Below are 25286 nucleotides of genomic sequence, written 5' to 3'. Positions count from 1 at the left end.
GATCACTGGGACTAGTGAGATGGCATTGGTACATGCCACCTTGATGGGATTGAATTGGAATCCCCTGGTATGTTTCTAACTCTACCGTTTGAGGTAAGTCAGCTTGAGCATGTCCCGAATTGCACATCTCTTCCCTCTCTTATTCCCACTCTTATATTTAACAGCGATCACTTTTCAGTTAAGTTTCAGCACTTAAGAAGACTTGTGTATTGATTACAGTATTCAACCAAAAGTATTAAGTAGAACAAACAAAAAAAAAATACTAAGAGGGATAACTTATCAAGTTGCTCATCAACAGTCAGGGTGAGGGCTGATCAAGTCACCATTTCTCATAGTGTTCATTTCACTTTAACAGGTTTCCTTTTTGGTGCTCAGTTACTTGTCATCTATCAAGGAGAACAAGTGGTATTTATCCCTTTGGGATTGGCTTATTTCACTCAGCATAATGTTTTCCAAATTCCTAACAGGGATCACTTTTCAGTTAAAATTTAAACACCTAAGAATAATTGTGTGTTAATTACAGAGTTCAACCAATGGTACTAGAACAAAAAAAAATACTAAAATGGATAAAGTATTACATTGTACATCAACCGTCAGGACAAGAGCTGATCAAGTCACTGTTTCTCATAGTGTCCATTTCACTTCAACAAGTTTCCCCTTTGGTGCTCAGTTAGTTGTTGCCGATCAGGGAGAACATATGATATTAGTCCCTTTGGGACTGGCTTAATTCACTCAGCATGATGTTTTCCAAATTCATCCATCTTGTTGCAAATGACCGGGTTTCGTTGTTTTTGACTGCTGTATAATATTTGATAGAGTACATGTCCCATAATTTCTTTATCCATTCTACTGTTGATGGGCATTTGGGTTGGTTCCAGGTCTTAGCTATTGTGAATTGAGCTGCAATAAACATTAATGTGCAGACAGCTTGTTTGTTTGCCAATTTCATGTCCTTTAGGTAAATTCCAAGGAGTGGGATGGCTGGGTTGAATGGTAGGGTTATATTCAGGTTTCTGAGGAATCTCCAGACTGACTTCCATAGTGGCTTGACCAGTTTGCATTCCCACCAACAGTGGATTAGTGTCCCTTTTTCCCCACATCCTCGCCAGCATCTGTTGTTGGTAGATTTCTGAATGTGAGCCATTCTAACCGGGGTGAGGTGAAACCTCATTGTGGTTTTGATTTGCATTTCCCTGATTGCTAGTGACCTTGAACATTTTTTTCATGTGTCTGTTGGCCATTTGGATTTCCTCTTTTGAAAAATGTCTATTGAGGTCCTTGGCCCATCTCTTAAGTGGGTTGTTTGTTTTGATGTTGTGGAGTTTCTTGATTTCTTTGTAGATTCTGGTTATCAACCCTTTATCAGTTGCATAGTTTGCAAATATATTTTCCCATTCTGTTGGTTGCCTCTTTACTTTCCTGACTGTTTCTTTTGCAGTACAGAAACTTCTCAATTTGATGCAATCCCAAATGTTAATTTTGGCTTTGACTGCCTGTGCTTCTGGGGTGTTTTCCAAGAATTCATTGCCGGTACCTATATCTTGCAGGGTTTTTCCAATGCTCTCTAATAATTTGATGGTATCAGGTCTTAGATTTAAGTTTTAATCCATGTTGAGTGAATTTTTGTGTAAGGTGATAGGTAGGTATCTTGCTTCATGCTTCTGCATGTGGAAATCCAATTTTCCTAGCACCATTTTTTGAATAAACTGTCCTTACTCCAGGGATTGGTTTTGGACCCTTGATCAAATATGAGTTGGCTATAGATGTTTGGGTTGATTTCTGGTGTTTTTATTCTGTTCCATTGGTTTATCCATCTGTTTCTGTACCAGTACCATGCTGTTTTGATTACAACTGCCCTGTAGTATGTCCTGAAATCTGGTATTGTGATGCCTCCAGCTTTGTTTTTGTTGTACAAGATTGCTTTAGCTATTCGAGGTCTCCTGTGTCTCCATATGAATTTCAGCATCATTTTTTTCAGATCTGAGAAGAAGGTCTTCGGTATTTTGATTGGTATTGCATTGAATCTATAAATTGCTTTTGGGAGAATGGACATTTTGATGATATTGATTCTTCCAATCCATGAGCGTGGAAGATTTTTCCATTTTTTGGTATCCTCTTCTATTTCTTTCTTTAAGATTTTGTAATTTTCATCGTAGAGAATATGCAAGTAATTTTTTTATTTTATGTCTTTCCAATTTTTATGTGGACATGTCATATATTGCTCTTAACTTCCCTCTTTGTACTGCTCTTGCTGTACATGTTTGATATGCTATATATTCATTTTCAGGTATTTCAAGTTATAGCATTAATTAAACACCTAAGAGTAATTGTGTGTTAATTACAGAGTTCAACCAATAGTTTTAAGTAGAACATAAAATATACTCAAAGGGTAAAGTATTAAGTTCTTTTTTTCTTTTTCTTTTTTTTTGTTTGTTATATGGTTTTTTTTTTATTTAATAAATGTGAATTTACAAAGTGCAACTTTTGTATTGTTGTGGCTCCCCCCCCAACCTCCCTCCCTCCCGTAGCCCTCCCCTCTCCCACTCCCTCTCCCATCCCTCCCTTCATCGAGTTTCATTTTCAATTACCTTCATATACAGAAGATCAACTTAGTATACACTAAGCAAGGATTTCAACAGGCTGCACTCACACAACCACACAAGGTATAGGGTATTGTTCCACTAGTAGTGTTGTTTTTAAGTTTCATAGTAGAACACTTTAAGGACAGAGATCCTACGTGGGGAGCTTGTACCCAGTGACTCCCGTTGTTGATTTAACAATTGGCACTCTTATTTATGACGTCAGCAATCACCCAAGGCTCTTGCTATGAGCTGTCTAGGCTATGGAAGCCCCTTGAGTTCACCGACTCTGAACTTGTTTAGTCAAGGCCATATCACAGTGGAGGTTCCTTCCTCCCTTCAGAGAAAGGCGCCTCTCTCTTTGATGGCCTGTTCCTTCTGCTGGGGTCTTGTTCACCAGTATCTTTCATTTAGATTGTTTTTTTGCCACCACAGTCAGTTATTTTTGATAGTGACCTAGTCCAGTCTTTTTATAAATATCCTTTGGTTTATTTTCAATATCCTTTCTCCTCTTATAGTGAGTTTTATACTTTCATGTATTTTCGTGATGGTTGTTATCTTTGTTTCTGTAAATTTGACTTCTATATTTGGATGTTCATGTTATCATGCAGAGTGGTGAAATTTTGTCTCTTATTTCATTGAGTAGGTTTTCTGTGCCTTTACTCTTCTTCTCTACTTCAAAAATTCCCCAAATTTGAATATTAGTTCATTTAATATGTCTAGAAGTTCTTAGAGCTTGTTTTTGTTCTTTTTTTGTTTTTATTTATACTTTTTAAAAATATGACTAGAATATTTCAAAAGGTCTGTCAGATATTCTCCCTCCTATTTGACAAAGTCTGTTGAGGCTTTCAACTGCATTTTTCAAGATAAGAAGACTCTTGAAAACTTATCTGTTTACCTACATATCTATATCTATATCTGTATCTATATCTATATCTGTATATCTATGTGTCTAAGAGGCAGGGAGACAGAGCTCTCATCTTCTGGTTCCAGTGCCCACAACATCTGGAGCTAGCCTATGCTGAAGCTGGGAGCCAAAAACTCAGTCCAAGTCTCCAGTGTATGTGGCAGGAACCCAACTACAGGAGCCATCACCTGCCGCCTCCCATGGTACACGTTAGCAAGAAACTGGAATGGAAGTGTAGTCAGGACTTAAATGCAGGCACTCTGATATGAGATGTAGGCATCTCAACTGAAAACTTAAATGCTAGGCCAAATACCTGTCCTAGTTTTTTATTTGATTTAATGAGTTTTTAATCTCTAAGCTTTTTTTTTTTTTTTTGGCTCTTTTTTAAGACCTCTTTGTCCTAGCTTTCTCCTTCCATGCTAGGCATTAATTTTCCAAGTTTGTTTAACTGTCATCTGTACTCTTCCTTTCTGTGGAGTCTGAAATCAAATCAGTGCTGGGTTCCTCTGAACCCAGTTTTAAATAGTGGCTTGAAGATGTGACTTCAAGTGTCAGTTTGTTATACTGATTAAGTCTAGATGGATGCTTAGGTATAGTGTCCCTGTATATTTTTTCCACTGTTAACTGTGGCAGCAATGGGGATGGGGTTGTTCCTCTTAGTCCTAGAAGGGTTGTGCAGGTGTTGGTGTTGGTGACTGGATTCATGGCATTGCTGGGCTCAAGTCCAAGACAGGTATGCACTATCTGTAACACCCACCAAAGCCTGGGTGGACTTTGTACATAGTGGGGCAAGAGTCCAGGGCACTCACCAAACTCGGAGAAGTATTGGAAATGGCGCCATGGCAGGACAGCCGTCAGCCAGGACAGGAATGTCCTGTATTTCAGGTTTAAAGGGATGGCCCCAAGTCTGCAGGGGCATCTGAGGTTCTAGGAGAAGTTTCCAACCTGTTATGCCAAACCACCTGTCCTGTGCAGAGCAGAACACTGTTGCAACTGGGTCTAGTTGGGCTTATAGGGTTCTGGTCATTTTGCTAGGGTGGTGTAATGTCTATGTGGTCCTATGCATAAGAAGATGCAGGGCATCCATCCCTGGTAAACAGTACGTGACTGTTTCCTCAAGATGCTATCACCAGTGGTGGGCATTTACCATAACATTGAAGACACCACTTAGGACATTCACATTCCATATTGGAGTGTGTAGTTCAAGCCACAGTCCTTTATTTCTGATACAACTTCTTGCTAACACACACCCTAGGAGACAGCAGGTAATAATTCAAGCATTCAAGTCTCTGACACCCATGTAGGAGACCCAGATTGAATTTCAATGCTTCTAGCTTTGGGCTGGCCCAGCCTAGTCTGTTTCTCACATTTGAGAAGTGAAGCAGCAGATGGAAGAACTCTGTCTTTCCATTGTGAGTTCCTTCTCTGAAGCAAAGGTACTGTACGTACTCCCGGTGGTTCCCCTTGCCTGGCTGCAACCCAGTGATGATTGTAGATTCCTGCAGGAGCTAGTGTTGCCAATGACCAGCATCCCTGCAGGTGCGGCCTGCTCGGGCTGTCTCATTTGCCCTTTCTCCTACAATGAGGATTCCCTGGCTGAAGAACAGGAGATGAAGGGGGTGGGGGGGAGAGAGAGAGAAACATACCCCCCCACACACATATACTGTTGAATACTACACAGCTATAAAAAATAATGAAAGCCTGTCTTTTGTAACAAAATGGATGCAGTTGGAAGCCATTATCCTTAGTGAAATAAACCAGTCCCAAAAAGACAATACTATATGTTTTCCTGCTCTGTGGTAACTTAATTGAGTATCAAAACTACAATGTATAGGAGTGAAATTGACATTTTGAGATTTGATGATTGTTAATGCCCTTTTCTTTACTGTTGAAAAACAGTATTTTTTAGTCTTACTATTTGTTGAACTCTTCTTAGTGTAGGGTTAATCTTCTTAGTGAAAAATAAACGGAATAGATCATTTTGAAAATGGAAGTAATAGGAGAGGGAGGAGGAGGAAGGTGGCAGTGTGGGTGGGAGTGAGCATAGGGTGGAAAGTATTACAGTGTTCCTGAATCTGTATATATGAAATTTGTATACCTTTAATTCAATAAATCATTTTTTAAAAATTAAATAATTTTATGTTAACATTTATATAACCTCTGGTAGAAGAGAAACATTTTAAATAGGATGTCAGAATAAATCAATTGGTTGAATTGGATATCAAACATATTAAACTTATTGTAAAAGACTGATAAACAAGAGTCAGGTAGAAAATAGTGGATAAGGGGCTGATGATTTGGGTCAGCAGGTTAAGCTACCACTTGCAACACCAGCATTCTATCAGAGTACTTGTTCAAGTCCTGGCTTCTCCATTTCTGATCCAGCTCTCTGCCAATGTACATGTAAAGGCAACAGGAGATGGGTAAAGTAATTGGACCCCTGCCATCCATGTGGGAGACCTTGATAGAATTCTTGGTTCTTGGCTTCAGAACCAGCTATTATGGCCATTTGGGAAGTAAACTAGCAGATAAAAGATTCTCTCTCTCTCTCTCTCATATATATATATATATATATATATATATATACACACACACACGCACACATGATGTTATATATAATGTTACATATATATCATCATATATATGATGTTTTATATATATATAAGATGAAATAACTTTTGAAGTTATATATTACTTTATGCTGTTGAGCTTGTCATAGATGAGAGCAATGGTTGAGCCTACTTTTAAGTACTTAGCTTCTCTAATCACAGATATATTACATGTTGAAAATAGGAATTTTTAGTTAAAGATCCAAATGGTTTTGACCTTAACCTTTTCACTGTTCATGATTTTGAATATGTTTTAAATCATAAATGCCAGTAAGTGTTGAAAATCATTTATGTCTCAATTGTAAATATGGTTCTGTAGTTATTGTAAGATACCAAGGGAAGTACCTAGCTATTAAGAATTCCAGGCAGGGGTGGAGAGCAATGTATCTTATAGTATATGATTATAGAATTTTTATTTTCTATAATCTATTACAATATAAGTTTCTAGAGATAGAGACTTTGCTAATACTGAAATATTGACTGACACAGGTATTCAGTACTTTTGAATGATTAAAATGTACACAATTAGTGTTATGTTTTCTCCTTTTTCCCCTCACTTTATGTCATTCTTGGTTTTATATTGCCTTTAACCATCATTATAAATGGCAGCAAAATATCCATAATATGCCCTGTTATTCCCATAGCCAGTCTCCTATTAGTAGATACATTTTTGCTGTTGAACACATTGTTTTAGTGTATGTTTTCATTGATGCTCTTCATTAGTTCAGGTTATTTTGTTGGGATAAATTCCTAGAAATAGCCTTACTAAAAATACACTTGTTCCATATATTTGGGCTCCTGTATAAATTTCCAATATATTAGTAGAAAAGACATCATTAACATGAATTGTTTCCTTTGGTGTAGGAACTACGCTGCATTTTCATAGTCGAGAAGTCCAAATGTGCTCATAAAGGAGCTTCACAGATTTTATTCGTTTGAAGATTTACATTAGAAGTTTGAATTCTCATAATTCACTTTTAGATGTAGAGAAAGGTAGTGTATTTAGTGTCGAAGAAAATTGACAGCAAAGATAATATATTCTTTTATCACATTACACTGAGAAAATTGTAGGAAGATAATAACTGGCATTAGTTACTGGTAGTGTTTAAACATGCCAATTAAGTAGGAGTCAAGGTAACATCTTGATGAATATTGAATAAGCCTATTACTTGTCCTCCTTTTCCAACTTTTATGTAGGTGGGAAGGTGAAAGAGTTTGGGTTTTTCATTCATTCATTCATTCATTCATTCTAAAATTCACATGAATATTCTAAATGTACCTACATTGTTCACATTTATTTCTTACAGGAGAAATGATCAAAGTGTTGCTGCTATTTTATTCTTGTGTCATGGAATGTTGGGACTTATTAGGACCTTTAAGAGCTAGTATGTTTATATTATTTGTGCACCCCTTTAAAGGAGCACATTTTGGTTGAATGCCAGTAAAATCTTAATCCTTTGGCCTGTTACAGGTCAGGAGATCCTGATATCTTTGTGTCCTAGCTTCCTCCTGCCTGAAAGTACATTATTTAAGTCATCCTTATTGCACAGAAATCGGCCATCAGCATTTCCTACCCCTGACTCATGTCTTGACTTTGCTGGCAGACGTGTTCTAACAAGGCCAGTAATATCCTTTCAGGCCTTGCCTCTATCGATCTACAATGTAAGAACAGATATCTCATATTTCTTTCTAGGTTCAAGATTACTAATCGCTTCCCATGTATTTTTTTAAAGTTTTATTTATTTGTTTAAAAGTCAGAATTAAACAGAAAAGGAGAGGCAGAGAGAGAGAGAGAGAGAGATCTTCCATCTGATGGTTCACTCCCCAGTTGGCTGCAACAGCCTGAGCTGCACCAGTCCGAAGCCAGGAGCTTCTTCCAGTTCTCCCATGCAGTGCAGGGGCCCAAAGACTTGGGCCATCTTCTACTGCTTTCCCAGGCCATAGCAGAGAGCTGGATTGGAAGTGGAGCAGCCTGGACTTGAATCAACATTCATATGGGATGCTGTCACAGCAGGCGGTGGCTTTACCCACTATGCCACAGTGCTGGCCCCACTTACCATGTATTTTAACAAGCTTTTGTTTGTTTGTTTGTTTTTTAATAAATGATTATCTATTATCTATATATGATGATTGGGTTCATTTTCAGACTTCTTTAAATTTGTCCCCTATCACCATTCCTCTTGAGTGTTATTTCTCTAATTTTACAGAAGCTTAATGATTGAAAAGTAATCATGGTCTTGGAATTGTAAAAGTTAACAAATAGCTCATACTCAGCAGATGTGGTCACTATTGAACATTCTTATATCACCAAATGGAACACCAGAAGTTGACAAAACTGTAAAGGAAGATGAAAAAAGTTTTAATGTTAATGAGAAATGTTAATTCTTCTACCTTGCTATATAAAGGGTACAGAGAAATAAGTAAAAATATAATAGATTTAAATAACACAGTTAATAAGCTTAGTCATATGGTCCTGTATACAGTGAGAATTTTCTTTCAGAGCACTCATAGAAAATTAACACATGCAGCACAAGGTTACTTAAAAAGTTTGTACAAAATGGAGTTTAAAAGTAAGTTTATTCTGGTGCAGAATAATTTGAAATCCTTATACAGTTTTTGTGTGATACATATTTTCCATAAACTTTATGATTTTTTTAAAGATTATTTATTTGAAAGGCAGAAAGAGACAGACACAGACATCTTCCACCTGCTGGTTCACTCTCCCTAATGGCTACCACAGCCAGGTCAAGGCCAAGTCAAAGCCACGTGCCTGGAGTTCCATCAGGTCTCCCACATGGATGATAGGGGCCCAAGCACTTGGTCCATCACCTGCTGCTTTCACAGACTTATCAGCAGGGCGCTAGATCAGAAGCAGTGCAGCTGGGACTCAAACCGGCATACCAGCATGGTATGCCAACATTGCAAGAAGAGCTTTACCCCCTGGTCTCATCTTTTTTAAAAGAGGGAAATTAAATACATCTCTAGAAAGCAGGTCAATTTAGTGATATTGTGTACCACACTTACTCATTATTGGAAGAGATAAATTAGGAAAATGTTTGATAAGGTAGATATCCATTTCTGGATATGTGTCTGTTTTCTTTCCCCTCTCTTTCTCTTTCTTCTCCATCTTTACACCTCTGCATACAAATTTATATGAGTATATGATACACCCACATCTTCTCTATGCCATACACATAATGTATCTGTGAGATATATATAATATGTAACATATATAGTGTACTTATAAGTGTCTCATATATAATCCTGAATTATTTACATGAGTGTATCTAATAAAGAAGGGATTTTTAAATAATTATTGTAGACCGTCCATACAGAACCTACACAAGTGATCACAGTGAGATAAAACACAGGAAGTCCTCTCTTTAAAAAGAACTTTAAGATGCAGGCACTTGCCTAGCTATTAAGATGCCAGTTAAAATGCCTGTGGGCCCACAGTGTAGTGCCTGGGTTCAGCACCTGCCTCTGGCTCTGACTCCAGCTTCTTGCTAATGCAGACCATGGGAAGCAGTGGATGGCTCAGATAATTAGGTTCCTGCCACCCATGTGGGAAAACCAGTTTACATTCTTGGCTCCCAATTTCAGCCACTGCCCAGTCCTGGCCATTTCAGTTATTTGGGGAGTGAACAAGAAGGTAGGAGTTCCTTCTATTTCCATCTCAGCTTGTCTCTTTCTCTATCTCTCTGCCTGTCAAATGGATAAATTTAATTGTTTTTCTCAAATGGATGAAGGTCAAGGGAATGATCAACATAAAATTCAGTCTTAGGATGCTTAGGATGCTTTTTCCCATATCCTTACCAACATTTATTGTTTGTTGATTTTTGGATGAAAGTCATTCTAACTAGGGTGAGGTGAAACCTTATCATGGTTTTGACTTGCATTTCCCTGATGACTAGTGATCCTAAGCATTTTTTCATGTGTCTGCCATTTGAATTTCCTCTTTAGAAAAGAAATGTCTTTGGGGTTGGCGCTGTGGTACAGTAGGTTAAAGCCCTGGCCTGAAGCACCGGCATCCAGTATGGGCTCCGGTTCAAGTCCCAACTGCTTCTCTTCCAATCCAGCTCTCTGCTGTGGCCTGCGAAAGCAGTAGAGGATGGTCCAAGACCTTGGCCCCCTGCACTCATGTGGGAGACCCGGAGGAAGCTCCTGGCTCCTGGCTTCGGAATGGTGCAGCTCGGGCCATTGTGGCTGTCTGGGGAGTGATGGAAGACCTCTCTCTCTGTCTCTACCTCTCCCTGTAACTCTGTCTTTCAAATAAATAAAATAAATCTTAAAAAAGAAGAAAAAAAAAGTCTGTTCAAGTCCCTTGCCCATTTCTTAACTGGATTATTTGTTTTGTTGTTGTTGAGTTTCTTCAGCACTTTTTAGATTCTGGATATTAATTCTTTATCAGATGCATAGTTTGCAAATATATTTTCCCATTCTGTCAGTTGCCTCTTTGCTGAGTGATTCTTATACAGTGTGGAAGCATCTCAGCTTGATGTAGTCCCATTTGTCTAATTTGCCTTTGATCGTCTAATTTTTTGGGGTCTTTTCAAAGAAGGCTTTGCCTATGACAGATTCTTACAGAGTCTCCCCAGTGTTCTCTAGTAATCTGATAGTATCAGGTGATAGATTTAGATCCTTGATCATTTTGTGTTGGTTTTTTCATAAGGTGTAAGGTAGGGAGTCTTGTTTCATACCTCTGTACATTGAGATCCAATTTTCCCAGCACCATTTGTTGAAGAGACTATCCTTTCTCCAGGGATCATCTGATTTTAGCTCCTTTGTCAAAGATTATTTGGTTGTAGATCTGTGGATTGATTTCTGGGGTTTCTATACTCTTCTGTTGGTCCACATGTCTATTTTTGTGCCAGTACCAGGCTGTTTTGATTATAACTGCCCTGTAGTATGTCTTGAAATCTGATATTGTGATGCCTCTGGCCTTGTTTTAGTTGCACATGATTGCTTTAGCTATTCAAGATCTCATATTTATATATGTATTTTAGCATCATTTTTTTCTAGATTGAGAATCTGTAAAATGCTTTTGATGGTATGAATATGTTGATGATATTAATTATTCTAATCCACATTGAAGATTTTTCCATTTTTTCATGTCTTATTTCTTTTATTAATGTTTTGTAATTTCCATCATAAAGATCTTTCACATCCTTGGTTATATGTATTCCAGTGTATGTAGTTTTTTTCTGTAGCTATTGTAAACGGGATTGATTTTAGAAGTTTTTTCTCAGCTTTTGCATTGTCTCTGTATACAAAGGCTATTCATTTTTGTGTGTTGATTTTACATCCTGCAACTTTACCAAACTCTTTTATGAGTTCCAGTAGTCACTTAGTAGAGTTTTTTGGATCCCCTAAATATTGAATCATGTCATTTGCAAGTGGGGATAACTTGACTTCTTCCTTCCAATTTCTATTCCTTTAATTTCTTTCTCTGCATAATGGCTCTGGCTAAAACTTCCAGGACTATACTTAATAGCAGTGATGAGAGTCGGTATCCTTGGCTGGCTCCCGATATTTATGGAAATCCTTACAACTTTTCCCTAATCCAATAAGATGCTGGCTGTGGGTTTGTCATAATTTACCTTGATTGTGTTGAGGAATGTTCCTTCTATACTGAATTTGCTTAAGGTTTTCATCATGAAATGATGTTGTATTTTATCAAATGCTTTCTCTGCATCTATTGAGATAATCATATGGTTTTCATTATTCAATTTGTTAATATGATGTATCACAATTATGGATTTGTGAATATTTAACTATCCCTGCATAGCATGAATAAATCCTATTTGGTCTGAGTGAATGATCTTTGTGATGTGTTGTTGGATTTGAGTAACTAGTATTTTGAAGGTGTGTTCATCAGGGATATTGGTCTATACTTCTCTTTCTCTATTTTATCTTTTTTCTGATTTATGAATTAAGGTCATGCTGTCCTTAGAGAAGAAGTTTGGGAGGATTATCTCCCTTTCAATCATCTTAATAGCTTGAGAAGAATTTGAATTATTTCTTTAAACGTCTCATAGAATTCAGCAGTGAAGCCATCCAATTCTTTACTTTGTTGAGAGGGTCTTTATTACTGGTTCAATATCTATCTTGGTTATTGGTCTGTTTAGGTTTGCTAGGTCTTCATGACTCAATTTAGGTAGATTGTATGTCTCCAGAAATCCATCCATTCCCTCTGGATTTTCCAATTTGGCATATAGCTCTTTGTAGTTATTACTGATGGTTCTTTTTATTTTTGTGGTTTCCATTGTTACATAACCTTTTTCATCTCTGATTTTATTAGTTTCAGTCTTCGCCTTTTTTGGTTAGCTATACCAATGGTATATAAATTTATGTTTTCAAAAAACTACTTCTTCACTTATCTTTCATAATGTTTTGGTTTTTTTTTATTCTAATTATTTTTTCTCTCTTGCTAATTTCGGGTTTGTTTTGATTTTTTTTTAGGTTCTTGAGATGGATTGATAGCTCATTTATTGATGCCTTTCCAATTTCTTGGTGCAGGCACCAATTTCTGTAAACTTCTTTAATACTGCTGTATCTATATCCCATAAGTTTTGATTTTATTGTCAACTTCATTTCCTAGAGTTTTTTTTTTTTTACCTTTTCATTTCTTCTGTGACCCACTGTTCATTCAAGAGCATGTTGTTCAGTTTACATATGTTTTTGTATATGTCCTAGGTTCTTGAGTTGTTTATTTCCAGCTTCCTTCCATTGTGATCAGAAAAGATGTATGGTATGATTAAATGTTTTTGAGTTTGCAGAGATTCACTTTATGGCCTAGCATATGGTGTAACCTAGAGAAATTCCATGCACTTGTAAAAAGATGTGTATTCTGCAACTGTGGGATGAAAGTTTCTGTAGATAAAAGGTCCATTTGGTCAATACTGTAGATTACCTCCTTTGTTTATTTGTTAATTCTCTGTCCAGTTGATCTGTCCAGTAATCAAAATGGGGTGTTGAAGTCCCCATTACTATTGTATTGGAGTCTATGACTCCTTTTAGATCCATTAACATTTGTTTTAAATAGTGATACACTCTGGCATTGGGTGTATATAAATTTATTATAGTCACATTGTCCTGTTGAATTGATCCCTTAGTCATTATATAGTGTTCTTCTTTATCTCTTTTAACAATTTTTGTGTTAAAGTCTATTTTTTCTGATATTAGGATGGCTACATCTGTTCACTTTTTGCCTTCCATTACTGTGAAATATCTTTTTCCATCCTTTTACTTTCAGTGTGTTTTATTTGTAAGGTGTGTTTCTTGTAGACAGCAAACAGATGGGTCTTCTTTGTAAATCCAATAGCCAGCCTATTTTGTTTAATTAGAAAATTGAAGCCATTTACATTCAAGGTGACTATTGATAAGTAATGCCTTGACTCTACCATTTTTCCATAATATTCCTATTGTTTGCTTTGGATATCCTTTATACTTTCACTGGGAGATTTTCTGCCCTCACATTCTTTTATAATGATGACTATCTTTCTGTGTTTATGTGTATAGCACATCTTTAAGCATCATTTGTAAGGCTGGATGTGTGTTGACGAATTCTTTAAATTTCTGTTTGTTATGGAAGATCTTTATTTCACCATCATTCATAAATCATAGCTTTGCAGGGTACAGTATTCTGGGTTGACAGTGTTTTTCTCTTAAGACTTGGACTTTGTCTCTCCATTCTCTACTAGCCTGAAGGTTTTCTGGTGACAAATCAGCTGTGAGTGTAATTGGACATCCTCTGAAAGTAATATGGCATTTTTAGTGCACACTCTAGAACCTTTTCATTATGTTTTATTGTTGAAAGTTTGACTACAATGTGTCATGGTGAAGATCTTTTCTGGTCACGTCTGTTAGGAGTTCCCTTTGCCTTTTGTACATTCTTTCTCCAAATGAGGGAAGTTTTCTGTAATTATTTCACTAATAGGCCTTCTAGTCCATTTGCTCTTCCTACACCTTCAGGAACTCCTAAGACCCATATGTTTGATCTTTGCATAGCACCCCATAAATATCCAACATTGTTTTTTAATTTTTTAATTTCTTTTTTTTCAGTCTGAGAAATTTCCAAGATTTGTCTTCTAGCTCAGATATTCTTTCTTCTCCCTATCAAGCCTGTTAAGATTTTCTGCTGTACATTTTAATTCACAATTATTCGTTTATAATATTTCATATTGATTTCTCTTTAAAATCTCAATCTCAAGGGAAAAATTTTTTTCCATGTCAGGTGTGAATTTCTTTAACTTGTGAATTTGCTTCTCATTGCTTCTGAATAATCCTATAATTAATCTTTTCAATTCCTTATCAGGCATTCATCAGTATCTTTATCTTCACATTGTCATATTGAAGTGTTGTTGTGTTCCTTTGAGGGAGTTTTGTTGTCTTCCTTCTTATTCTTGAATTTCTGTGTTTATTTTTTGCACATTTGTGGAAATACTTGTTGGTTTGTTCCTCTGATGGCTTTTACCTGTGAATTATGACTGTGGCTTTAGTGGAGTGTTTGCTCTATCAGTCAGTATCCAAAGACTTGTGCTGGATGTGGCCAGGGAGCTCTAGTCAGTGCTCCAGTAGGGGCGAGTACCCAGGGTGCCACCCAAGTTGGGCATGGTTCATCTCCTCTCTTGTCAGCAGGGGAGCCCTATGATCACCTGTGTTGAAATAATCATATCCTCACCTCCTCTCTACCGAGATCAATGCCCTGGGTTAGCCCACAGTAGGTGCAATACTCACCCATGCTGCTGCATTAACTGCACAAAGGATCTATATGGCCCTTGTGTGAGCACAGATCCAGCAACAGTAGCCCACACCAGGCAGCTGAGGAGCTCTGAGCCTCTGACACCTCACACAGTGATTGCCCAGAGATCCAGCTATACCCTGAGCCCTGTCAAGCAGTCACTGTGTTCCCACAATCACAGCACACAAGGATCCCACAGTCATGGGGTACAGAGGATCCACTCTGCCCTGCTAACCTATCCCATCCACGGAGAGTCAGAGACGTCCCCAGTGTCAGCTGCCTGTGGGTGCTCCACCTTAGCAGTTTGAACCCCAGAGCCTCTTTATATTGAGAGGCTGAGGTCACCTGACAGTCCTATGTAGATGACCTGCCCTTATTAATCCTCCCAGCCACACCCTTTAAAGGCAGTGAGGAATACGGATGTTTCCCTTTGTAAAATCTTTGTATTACACACGTGCCACTTTTTGTGGCAAATTTGCAGGTTCTCCTCACCAGTTGCCAAACCCACACATGAGCCACCACAGTCACTACTAGTGTCAGATTGTGCTTTGTCTCTACCAGTTGCTGGGCATGTGCACAAGAGCCACTGCAGCCACTCCTGATGTCGAATGGTGTCTTCTCCCAGCTGGTTGCTGAGCGTCATTGTGGGGGAATGGGGAGAGAAGTGGGCCTTTTTCTATCCGCTGTGTTATGTGGGTACACTTTCCCCCTCAGGGCTCCCGGCTGGAATCAAAGTGTACTCTGCCAGGCTCTCCCTCTGGCTGTATTACCAGTGACATAGGCTGCTGCAGTCTGCTCTCACCTCGCTCTCCAAAGCTGGCTCTTCCTCCAGCTCTTGACAAGCAAAGGTGGTGGTGTGTTGAGTCCAAGCTCATTGCTGCGCATGTGCACCTTCCGCAGTGGTCCATGGTGCCCCTCATCCTTCTGTAGAATTTCCACCAGATTTCTCTCCACCTCTTCCCTGGGAATGTACTTCTATTTTTTTTTTTTTTTGCTACTATTTCCCCCTTACCTAAAGCAGTACATCCTTTCCCTATTCTACCACCTTTATTTAAAAAAAAAATATTTATTTACTTGAAAGTCAGAGTTACACAGAAAGAGGAGAGGCAGAAAGAGAGAGAGGTCTTCCATCCGCTGGTTCACTCCCCAATTGGCCGAAACAGCCAGAGCTGCACCAATCCGAAGCCAGGAGCTTCCTCCGAGTCTTCCCACGCTGGTGCAGGGGCCCAAGGGCTCAAGCCATCTTGTACTGCTTTTCCAGGCCATAGCAGAAAGCAGGATCTGAAGTGGAGCAGCCGGGATTTGAACTGGCACCCATATGGGATGCTGGCACTGCAGGCGGTGGCTTTACCCGCTGTGCCACAGTGCTGGCCCCTATTCTGCCATCTTGAATTCCCTTTGGAATTTAATATTCTTAACAAGAGCAGAGAACAGGAAGAGATCATAAAGTGACTAACTAAACAAAGAAGTAAACTTCCCCTCTGGGATTTTTCACACTAGGGCTGACAAGAAAAAAAAAAAATAAGCTCTTTTCTTTGTTGCTCAAGACATGGTAAAAAGACACAAGTGTGTGTCTTTCTAATCACTGAATCCTCTAGAGTGGTTTCACCTAGCTTCTATTTTTTTTTTTTTTTTTGACAGGCAGAGTGGACAGTGAGAGAGAGAGACAGGGAGAAAGGACTTCCTTTACCGTTGGTTCACCCTCAAATGGCCGCTACGGCGTGCTGCGGCCGGCACACCACGCTGATCCGAAGCCAGGAGCCAGCTGCTTTTCCTAGTCTCCCATGCAGGTGCAGGGCCCAAGTACTTGGGCCATCCTCCACTGCCCTCCCGGGCCACAGCAGAGAGCTGGACTGGAAAAGGGGCAACCGGGACAGAATCCAGTGCCCCGACCGGGACTAGAGCCCCGTGTGCCGGCGCTGCAGGTGGAGGATTAGCCTATTGAGCCTCCTCGGTTCCAGCCAGCTTCTATTTTTTAACAATTTTTTTAGATGACTTGTTTTTCATTTACGTTTAGTCAAAGACTTAAGGCTCTAGTAAACAAACTTTATGCCTGATATCATTCACAATAAAAATTTTTAATAAGTAAATTAGAGATGTACCATATTGATGAAGATTACAAAATAGTTTAGAAGGTGCTTGTCAATGAAGGATTAAAAGAGGTGTTCTAGAAGTTGGTGTGGTCATGAGTGGCCATAGTTTTTGGCATCTGTGTAGGTTTTTGCCCTATTCTATCTATCAAAGTGAAATTCACAACTCCTTTCTCATTTTAATTTTTTAAAAATTTATTTGAAAGCCAGAGAGAGATTTTGGCATCTGCTGTTTCACTTCCTTAATGCCTGCAACAGGCTGGGCCGGGTTGATTTCAGCAGCCTAGGAGTATTCATATCTCCCATGTGGGTGACTGCAACCGAAGTATTTACTGGGGTTGTCACCCTCTGCTTCTCATGATGCTGTGGATTAGCAGGAAGCTTTAATTGGGAGTGGAGTTTGGACTCCCATATGGGATACAAGTGATCACAGAGGTATCTTAACTGCTGCACCAAATGCCCAACCCTACATTTCTCTTTCTGAGAAATGGCAGGAGGAAGAGGTGCAAAAACTGGGACATACCTCCATAAAGATTATTTGTGTCACTGTTATACATATTTATATACAAATATATGCTTAATATTTATAGCCATTTCTTTGGCGAATCACATATGGGAGTACATTGAGAGTTTCAGAGGAGCACAAAAGCAGTTATAAGTGCTTTCAAAATATTTCTAACTAGGAGGAAAACTTTATGAAAAGAATGTGAGCAGTCAGTAAAATCTGTGGAAAACTACTGGTCTGTGTGCCCACCAGAATCTTCAGATTTCAGTTATGAAAGTGTATTTCTGAGGGTGAGTCTTCCACATTTGACCTCATAATACTGAGTAAAGAAGGTCTGTATGCCATGGCAATCTATTTCAGTTGCCAACCAGTTGCTAAACTACTCAAGGCCTGAGAATCCAACATCAAATTGAGAATTTTCCTCTACTCCTTTATTTTGCTTCTACATCTACTTTTATTCTTATTCCTTTTATACCTCTGCTTCATCTAAGACCATCTTCATCCATGACATGGTAGAAAATAGTTTTTGCGGGGTATGTTCTGTGGTGTGGTGGGTAAAGCCACCACCTGCTGGCATATGCTGGCATCCCATATGAGCACTGGTTCAAGTCCCAGCTGCTCCACTTCCTACCCAGCTCTCTGCTATGGACTGGGAAATCAGTAGAAGATGGCCCAAGTGCTTGTGTCCCTGCACCCACGTGGGAGATCTAGAATGGCAGAGCTCCAGCCACTGTGGCCATCTGGGGAATGAACCAGCAGATGGAAGACCTCTCTCTCTCTATCTTCTTCTGCCTCTCTGTAACTTTGCCTTTCAAATAAAAAAAAAATCTTTAAAAAATAGTTTTTGCTAACCTCATTGTGTAAGTCTAAAACAAATTTAGCTGCTTTGCACTCCTAATTAAGTCTCTCTTCCCTCTGGCATATGACTTTAGTTTCAAAAGAAGTTTCATTCAGATACTGGTTTCCTTTATCACTGAAATCACCTCTGCTCTACGTGTGTGTGCTGTGACATTATACATGTGATGATAGGAGAAGAGACATAGTCACAATTATTTCCTAAATTTTTATTGTACTCCTTTCCTCAGTTTTCTATATTTTGCAGACTCCCTGAATATGACTTACAAAATTAAATGCAGATTGCTCCATGAAAATGGTAGATTGTTTATCAAAAACAACACAAGAAAGTGGGGTGTTATTTTTCGCGGGAGTCTTTATCTTGTTAAATTTCATGTTTTCTGTTATGTGGTGTCTTGCTCAGTGGCATTTTCTTCTTGCTGTGCTGAGTCTCACTGCTTGTGATCTCTCAAAGTTATGAGAAATATTGATAAGATTTTTTAATATCAAGTGTGTGCCAGTCAAGTTTGTAAATAAGCTGGAATGAATTGGTGTGTGGTAAAGACAAGATGCTATTAATTAAAAGATAAGCCAAGAAAACATGTTATTTTGTTATGATGATTTGAAAAGCCAGATGTCGACAGACTTACTCCATTCCTAGGAGAATGTCTTAGGAAATTCACTGCAAATCACTCACTTTTATGATGCAGATTTCTTTTTTGACAGAAGATCTTAAAAACATAGAAAGTAATAGACCTGAACTAATTGCCTCTATTTTTTAAGAATTAGCAATACTCAAAAAAGACTTCCCAAAAAGAGGTGGGGGAAGTCTTCAAGAGGCAAAAGCAGTTTTCTGGGTAACCACCTCTTCTGTCAAGAAACCCGTAGCCTTTTTCCTGGCTGTCTCTAAAAATGGTGTTCTAATTAATGTTTGAATTAATAAATTAATAGATTTCAACAGCTACCTCTAATGTTTTACCTTAGCCTAAATTCGTATAGCATAATCTTGCATTTTGTGGTTCAACACACTGATTTTTTGGAACTGCTGAATAACTATTACAAGCTGTAGAGCTTATTGTTATATTCCTTCTTAACTGTGCCATCTGTCACAAACAAAAGCAAAGGTACAAGTCTCATTCAGCCACAAAAGATTCTCTGTTGCTTCCTCTGCCTTCTGTGGAAACACATCAATCTGGAAGAACATTAATGCTGCATGTTAAAGAAAATCTTTATTCTTTCATTGCAGATGGGGGACTCAAGGAGATTTCACCACTACCCATCCTCGTCCAGTAGTCAAAGTCAAACTCTTCACAGAGAGCACCGGGGTGCTGGCCCTTGAAGACAAAGAGCTGGGAAGGGTGAGTTATGGTCAGCCCTGTGTGTCCCTAATAGCACAGTTTTGACTTCTTTTGATGCAAAATTAAGGTGTCTTAGTATGACAGGCATGAACTTTCTGTTCATAAATTGCATAAAATCGTTTACCTTAATCCTTAATGTGTTAAACATATTGTCTTTAACATAGAGAATATTGTGAAAGGCTTTAGAAGTGCAGGTGCACACAAGCATCTCAGTTCATCATCATTGAGTCAATCATTTTTCCCACATGTGCACTTCTGGCCATTTGATGTGAGTGGCTCTGATCAACTCATCATTCTCGGTAAAAGTTAATTCTTATCTAGCATGTTTCTTCCCAAGAATTGAAAGAATCATCTTTATGTTTGAAGTCATCTACTCTTTGTGTTCCTTGTGATTGAATTAGATAATTGAAGAATATCTCTTAAGGATGTTTATTTCTCTTCTTACATTTTCCCTGTGAGAAAGTCTCCCTCACACACTGATTTAACATTGAACTATCTTTTATCCTGTGGACACTTCTGCACATCTATACTATATTTATCACCTAAGCCCAATATGTCCACTGTGTTCATCTTCTACTGCTAGTAGAAATGTTAGCATTAGCTTAGGATGAGGATACTTGAAAGCATTTAACAGATAGTGGTGTGACCAATTTGGTTTCATAACTTTAAGCAGGAATCAAACATTACTTAAACTAAAGTCATTTGATACATCATATACATTTTACATAATTGTACATAAAGTGTTGTTAGGCTGACAGTATACTTTTATTTATGAATTATTGTAAAATATATTCCTAGGTAATTTTTGTTCTATTGGATGGTGTCTTTAGTAAAAGATATATTTTGGAGGTTTTTCCTATCTATATTACTTTCAGAAGTGTTAACAATACAAACATTCTTTCTGACTTTTATTAAAAAAGGAACTACTTGGAGAATATTTTGAAGCCTCAAGTTCAGGGCTCAAACTTTTCTGTTAGTTGAGAGGAGTGTTTTAGACACTTCCCAGGTAATACTAAAGTGCACGTAGGGTTGGGAATCACTGGTACAATGGTGTCATGGACACCAGTATAAAGCTGGGCTTGAGTAGGGATAAGGAAGGAAAAATCTGTCATAGCAGACAGTTGTGCAATGACAGCTCAAGTGTTGGTAGGCATTGGGCAGTTGAAGGTTACTTTCTTTGGCAAGTGCTTGACACACAAATTTCCTTTATTGGTAGCAGATACAGATACATATTTATGGAAATAGAGGTGGCATATGGAGATTTTTCAACCAAATTGGTGGCCAACCCTCCCTCAGGTGCTAACAGAACACCTGGAGGCAGAAGAGGGATTTTTTGCAGATTACGATTATGAAAAATATGTCCTAGTAGGTAAATAGCTTCCAGTTGAGCTCCCAGAGTATTCATTTTACCATAATCAAGATGATTTTGTCTTGAAAAACTTGAAAATGAAGGCTTACCTAACATAGCCATATAAGAATATAAATATGAGAAGAACATCATTACACTACAGGTTAAGCCACCTCTTGGGTTGCCTGCACCCCATATTTAAGTGCCAGTTAGAGTACCAGCTACTCCACCTCTTCTTTAGCTTTCTGTTAATGCATCCTTGGAGGCTACAGATGATGGCTCAATCACTTGGGCCCCTGCCACCTTGTGGGAGACCTGGGCTCTTGGATTCGACCTGGCCCAGCTCTGGCTTTGTGCATATTTGGGGAGTGAACCAATGGATGGAAAGTTTCTATCTGTTTCTCTGTTTTTCATTTATATAAAAATAAAGAAACATCTTTCAAATCTAGATAATAATCCCATGAATTATCTCTCTGCTTGCATTGGTGTTAAGCATACAAATCAAGGAGTCAGTTTGCTTTTTAGTGTGGTGTTACCAGAACATCTTCTGCGTTCTAACTTAATTAAATAATATCCACAATAGCAAAAAGGCTACATAATTTGAGAGTAGTAATATTCTTGACACTAAGTTGTTCATTTTACATACTTATCCTTTTTGCCATCTGAGAATCTGTACTTATGTGTAACATTTCTAACATGGATATGTTCATAACTGATTGTGTTTGTCTTATAAATGTAGATGCTATGTAGAAACAACAGGTAGTAATTAATTTTAGTTACCTTCTAAATATTAAGATGAATTATCCTTGCTTAACTGATTATTTCATTATTAAAAAGTAACAACTTTGTCTTTCACACATTTTGTTACACCTAAGTAGGGAAAGTAAATGAAATTTGTACCCCTTAAGTGAAATTTTAAAAACTCAAAAAATCACATTCTATGCCGTAATATATTAAAGTTAAAAATCATTAAAATTTCAGAAAACTTTTTAAAAAGTGAGAAAGTAAAGATTAGCTTGCATATTTATCTTTCTTCATCACGTTGTTTCTTCTGTTTGCTTTATTAAGCATCAAAGGAGAGCTGTCTGAAGAGGGATCAGAATGTACATGATTTGGGTTTGTTCTTGAAACTTGACAATAGAGAAGCTGATAGGAATGTGTGTCCTCTACTTCACACAGAGGAAGTGAAAACACTGCTTCCCTTCTCAACTGTGTCCAAACAACTGTTTTCTTGGGAAAACAGTACTGTGTAAGGAACTCTAATTTTCCCTTTCTTGTCCCTCTTTTTTTTTCTACATGCTATGTGAGGGTACTCCAAAATGTGGAAAAGGCTAATCCTCCACCTAGCAGCGCCAGCACACCGGGTTCTAGTCCCGGTCAGGGCGCCAGATTCTGTCCCGATTACCCCTCGTTACCCCTCTTCCAGGCCAGCTCTCTGCTGTGGCCCGGGAAGGCAGTGGAGGATGGCCCAAGTGCTTGGGCCCTGCACCCCATGGGAGACCAGGAGAAGCACCTGGCTCCTGCCATTGGATCAGCACAGTGCGCCGCCCGCAGTGCGCCAGCCGCGGCAGCCAGTGGAGGGTGAACCAACGGCAAAAAGGAAAACCTTTCTCTCTGTCTCTCTCTCTCACTGTCCACTCTGCCTGTCAAAAAAAAAAAAAAAAAAAAAAAAAGAAAGAAAGAAAGAAAGAAAAGTAGGATTAAAAAATAAGTTTCTTTTGGTGAAAAAAAAAATGAAACCCTTGGAAATCATTCACAATGCAAACTTTCCAGAAACTGTTGATGATCTCTCTTAGATTTGGTTATGGTAAATTCTCTAATTCTCCATAAGATTCTCACTATTTTTTGTTTATTTATTGGAGAGACACAGAAAAAATTCGTATAAGTAAAACTAGAGAGTCCCCATCTGAGGGTTCATTCCTCAAATGCCCACCACAGCCAGGGCCAGGCTGGAACTGAATCTGGAAGTTAGGAACTCAGTCCAGATCTCCCATGTGAGTGACAGGCACCCATTTTATTGAGCCATCACCATTTCTTCTGGGATGTCTATTAGCAGGCAGCTGGAGCTAAGAGCCAGAACCTGGAATCCAGTCCAGTTACTGTGGAATGCAGAACACAGATGTCTTAACTCCTAAGCTAAATGCCTGTTCCCAGAAAGTTCTTCATTTATATTAAAATGGTTAGGGGCAACATAGCTGAATATTCCATATGCATAACTGGACAGTAGAGGATAAATACATCCCTAACTGCCTAGTTTAAAGGTAGTTATCGTAGAACTTTTAATTTCAACATACAAAATTATTTATATGCCAGGAATGTTTTAAAATGGTCTATTGGATAATTAACATCCTAATTATTCATAAGAATATAGTTAAATCAATAAAAATCACTTTAGACCTTTCCTTAGCTCAAACTGATAAAATTTATATTTAAGGATTTAAAAAGAATTTCCAGCATTTGATAGATATATATATGCATATGAAGCAAAAAAGCATTAGAGATGCTGCTAGCAAAATCATAATCATAGGTATTTTGTTCAATTTGAAAACAAAATTTAGTATCCTATTTTATTGAAATAGTTGGCATAAGATTACCATTGCTTTAGCTACTTATTTCACATAATTTACTGCAAAATGGAATGGAAATTCAGTTGCATTTCATATTCAAGAGTACTTCAAAAGATTCATGGGAAAATGAAACTTTAGTGGAAAAAATTTAGATTCATGCCTGGATTTTTCATAAAATGCATTTCCATGAACTTTTTGACTACCTCTTGTTTGTCTAATTAAGCTCATTATACACAGACAATTTTATTTTTGTTGTTTTACCAAGAAAATGAAAATCACAGAAAATGTCCCCTTCTTCCTTAAATCCTTTCATATTGTAATTGCTCAGGAATCTTTACTAGTCAAATCTCAGCAGCCAGATCAGAACCACAGAAAGGTCAAGGGCCAGAGGTGATTCATGGATGGTATGATTTCTTCATAGTCAGTAGCAGCTAATTGTGTCTGGCTTACAGACCTCATGCTGTGAAGCGTTGACAGGAGACCGCTTATCCTGTCTTTGGAGGGAAGGAGATGTGGTGACCTGCAGCAGTGTCCCTCAGAGGGTTTAGCTCCATCCTTGTCTGAGGAGTTGGCCAGCACCCTTCCTAGAGAGGTAAAGGAAAGCATTGCCTACCTTCCCGCCGCTGAAGAAGGTTAAATAAGCTGCAAATAAGCATCATCCATGGTGGTTCCATGAGGCTGATTATAGTAGCAGACATTTAACTCTTCCCTCAAAATGATAAGATAATGCAAATATTAGACACATACTGTACTCATTCCTTACTTCTGATGGAGGTATATTGTTGTTGCATTACTGTTTTAATTTTCTCTTCTTTAACGACTTATACTAATGATGTAGAACATTTGTCTGTGTGCTTTCCTATCATCTTTACCTAGGAGGAGGACTCTGTTTAGATATTTTCTCTAATTTTTAATTGCATTGCTTGTTTTCTTATTTTTGAGTCTGAAAGATTGTAAAATGATGCTTACATCCCTTTATCAGATTATAAAACATAAGTATTTTTCTTTCAGTCATGGTTCATCTTTTCATTCTATCTTTATTTTTTCAAAGATTTATTTTTTGTTTACTTAAAAGACAGAGCTATAGAGAGAGGAGGAACGACACACACACACAGAGGGTGAGAGAGATCTTCCACCCACTGGTTCACTCCCCAAATGGCTACAATGGCCAGGTTGGGCCAGGGTGAATCCAGAAGCAGGAGCTTTTTCCAAGTCTCCCATGTGGGTTCAGGGGGCCCAAGCATTTGTGCCATCTTCTGCTGCTTTCCCAGGTGTATTTGGAGGGTGCTGGATCGGAAATGGAGCAGCTGGGACCCAAACTGACACCTATATGGGATGCTGGTATAGCAGGCAGAGGGTTACCTGCTATGTCGCAGTACCAGTTCTCATTCTCTTAATATTATGCCCTGTTGAGCAGAAGTTTTTAATTTTCAGCCGGCGATGCAGCTCACTAGGCTAATCCTCCGCCTGCAGCGCCAGTACTCCTGGTTCTAGTGCTGGTTGGGGAGCCGGTTCTGTCCCGGTTGCTTCTCTTCCAGTCCAGCTCTCTGCTGTGGCCCAGGAAGGCAGTGGCGGATGGCCCAAGTGCTTGGGCCCTCCACCTGCATGGGAGACCAGGAGGAAGCGCCTGGCTCCTGGCTCCTGGCTCCTGGCACAGCATGCTGGCTATGGTGGCCATTTGGGGGGTGAACCAAAGTAAGGAAGACCTTTCTCTCTGTCTCTCTTTCTCTGTCTAACTCTGCCTGT

At 38.6% G+C, this 25286-nt stretch overlaps 1 protein-coding gene across 11 annotated transcripts in view; it reads left to right on the top strand.

Moving 5' to 3' along the window:
* Window positions 1–25286, top strand: part of CADPS2 (calcium dependent secretion activator 2) — a 665654-nt gene that overhangs the window by 316724 nt on the left and 323644 nt on the right. For all 11 annotated transcript variants that reach the window (XM_051849752.2, XM_070071264.1, XM_008258272.4 and 8 more), the window contains one exon: window positions 19514–19625. In XM_051849752.2, the coding sequence (XP_051705712.2) occupies window positions 19514–19625 (112 nt within the window). The remainder of the gene's footprint in view (window positions 1–19513; window positions 19626–25286) is intronic.

The sequence above is a fragment of the Oryctolagus cuniculus genome, chromosome 3, assembly GCF_964237555.1.
Source record: "Oryctolagus cuniculus chromosome 3, mOryCun1.1, whole genome shotgun sequence".
Lineage (NCBI taxonomy): Eukaryota > Metazoa > Chordata > Mammalia > Lagomorpha > Leporidae > Oryctolagus > Oryctolagus cuniculus.
Note: the sequence above shows the minus strand (reverse complement) of the source record. Positions and strands in the feature narration are given on the sequence as shown.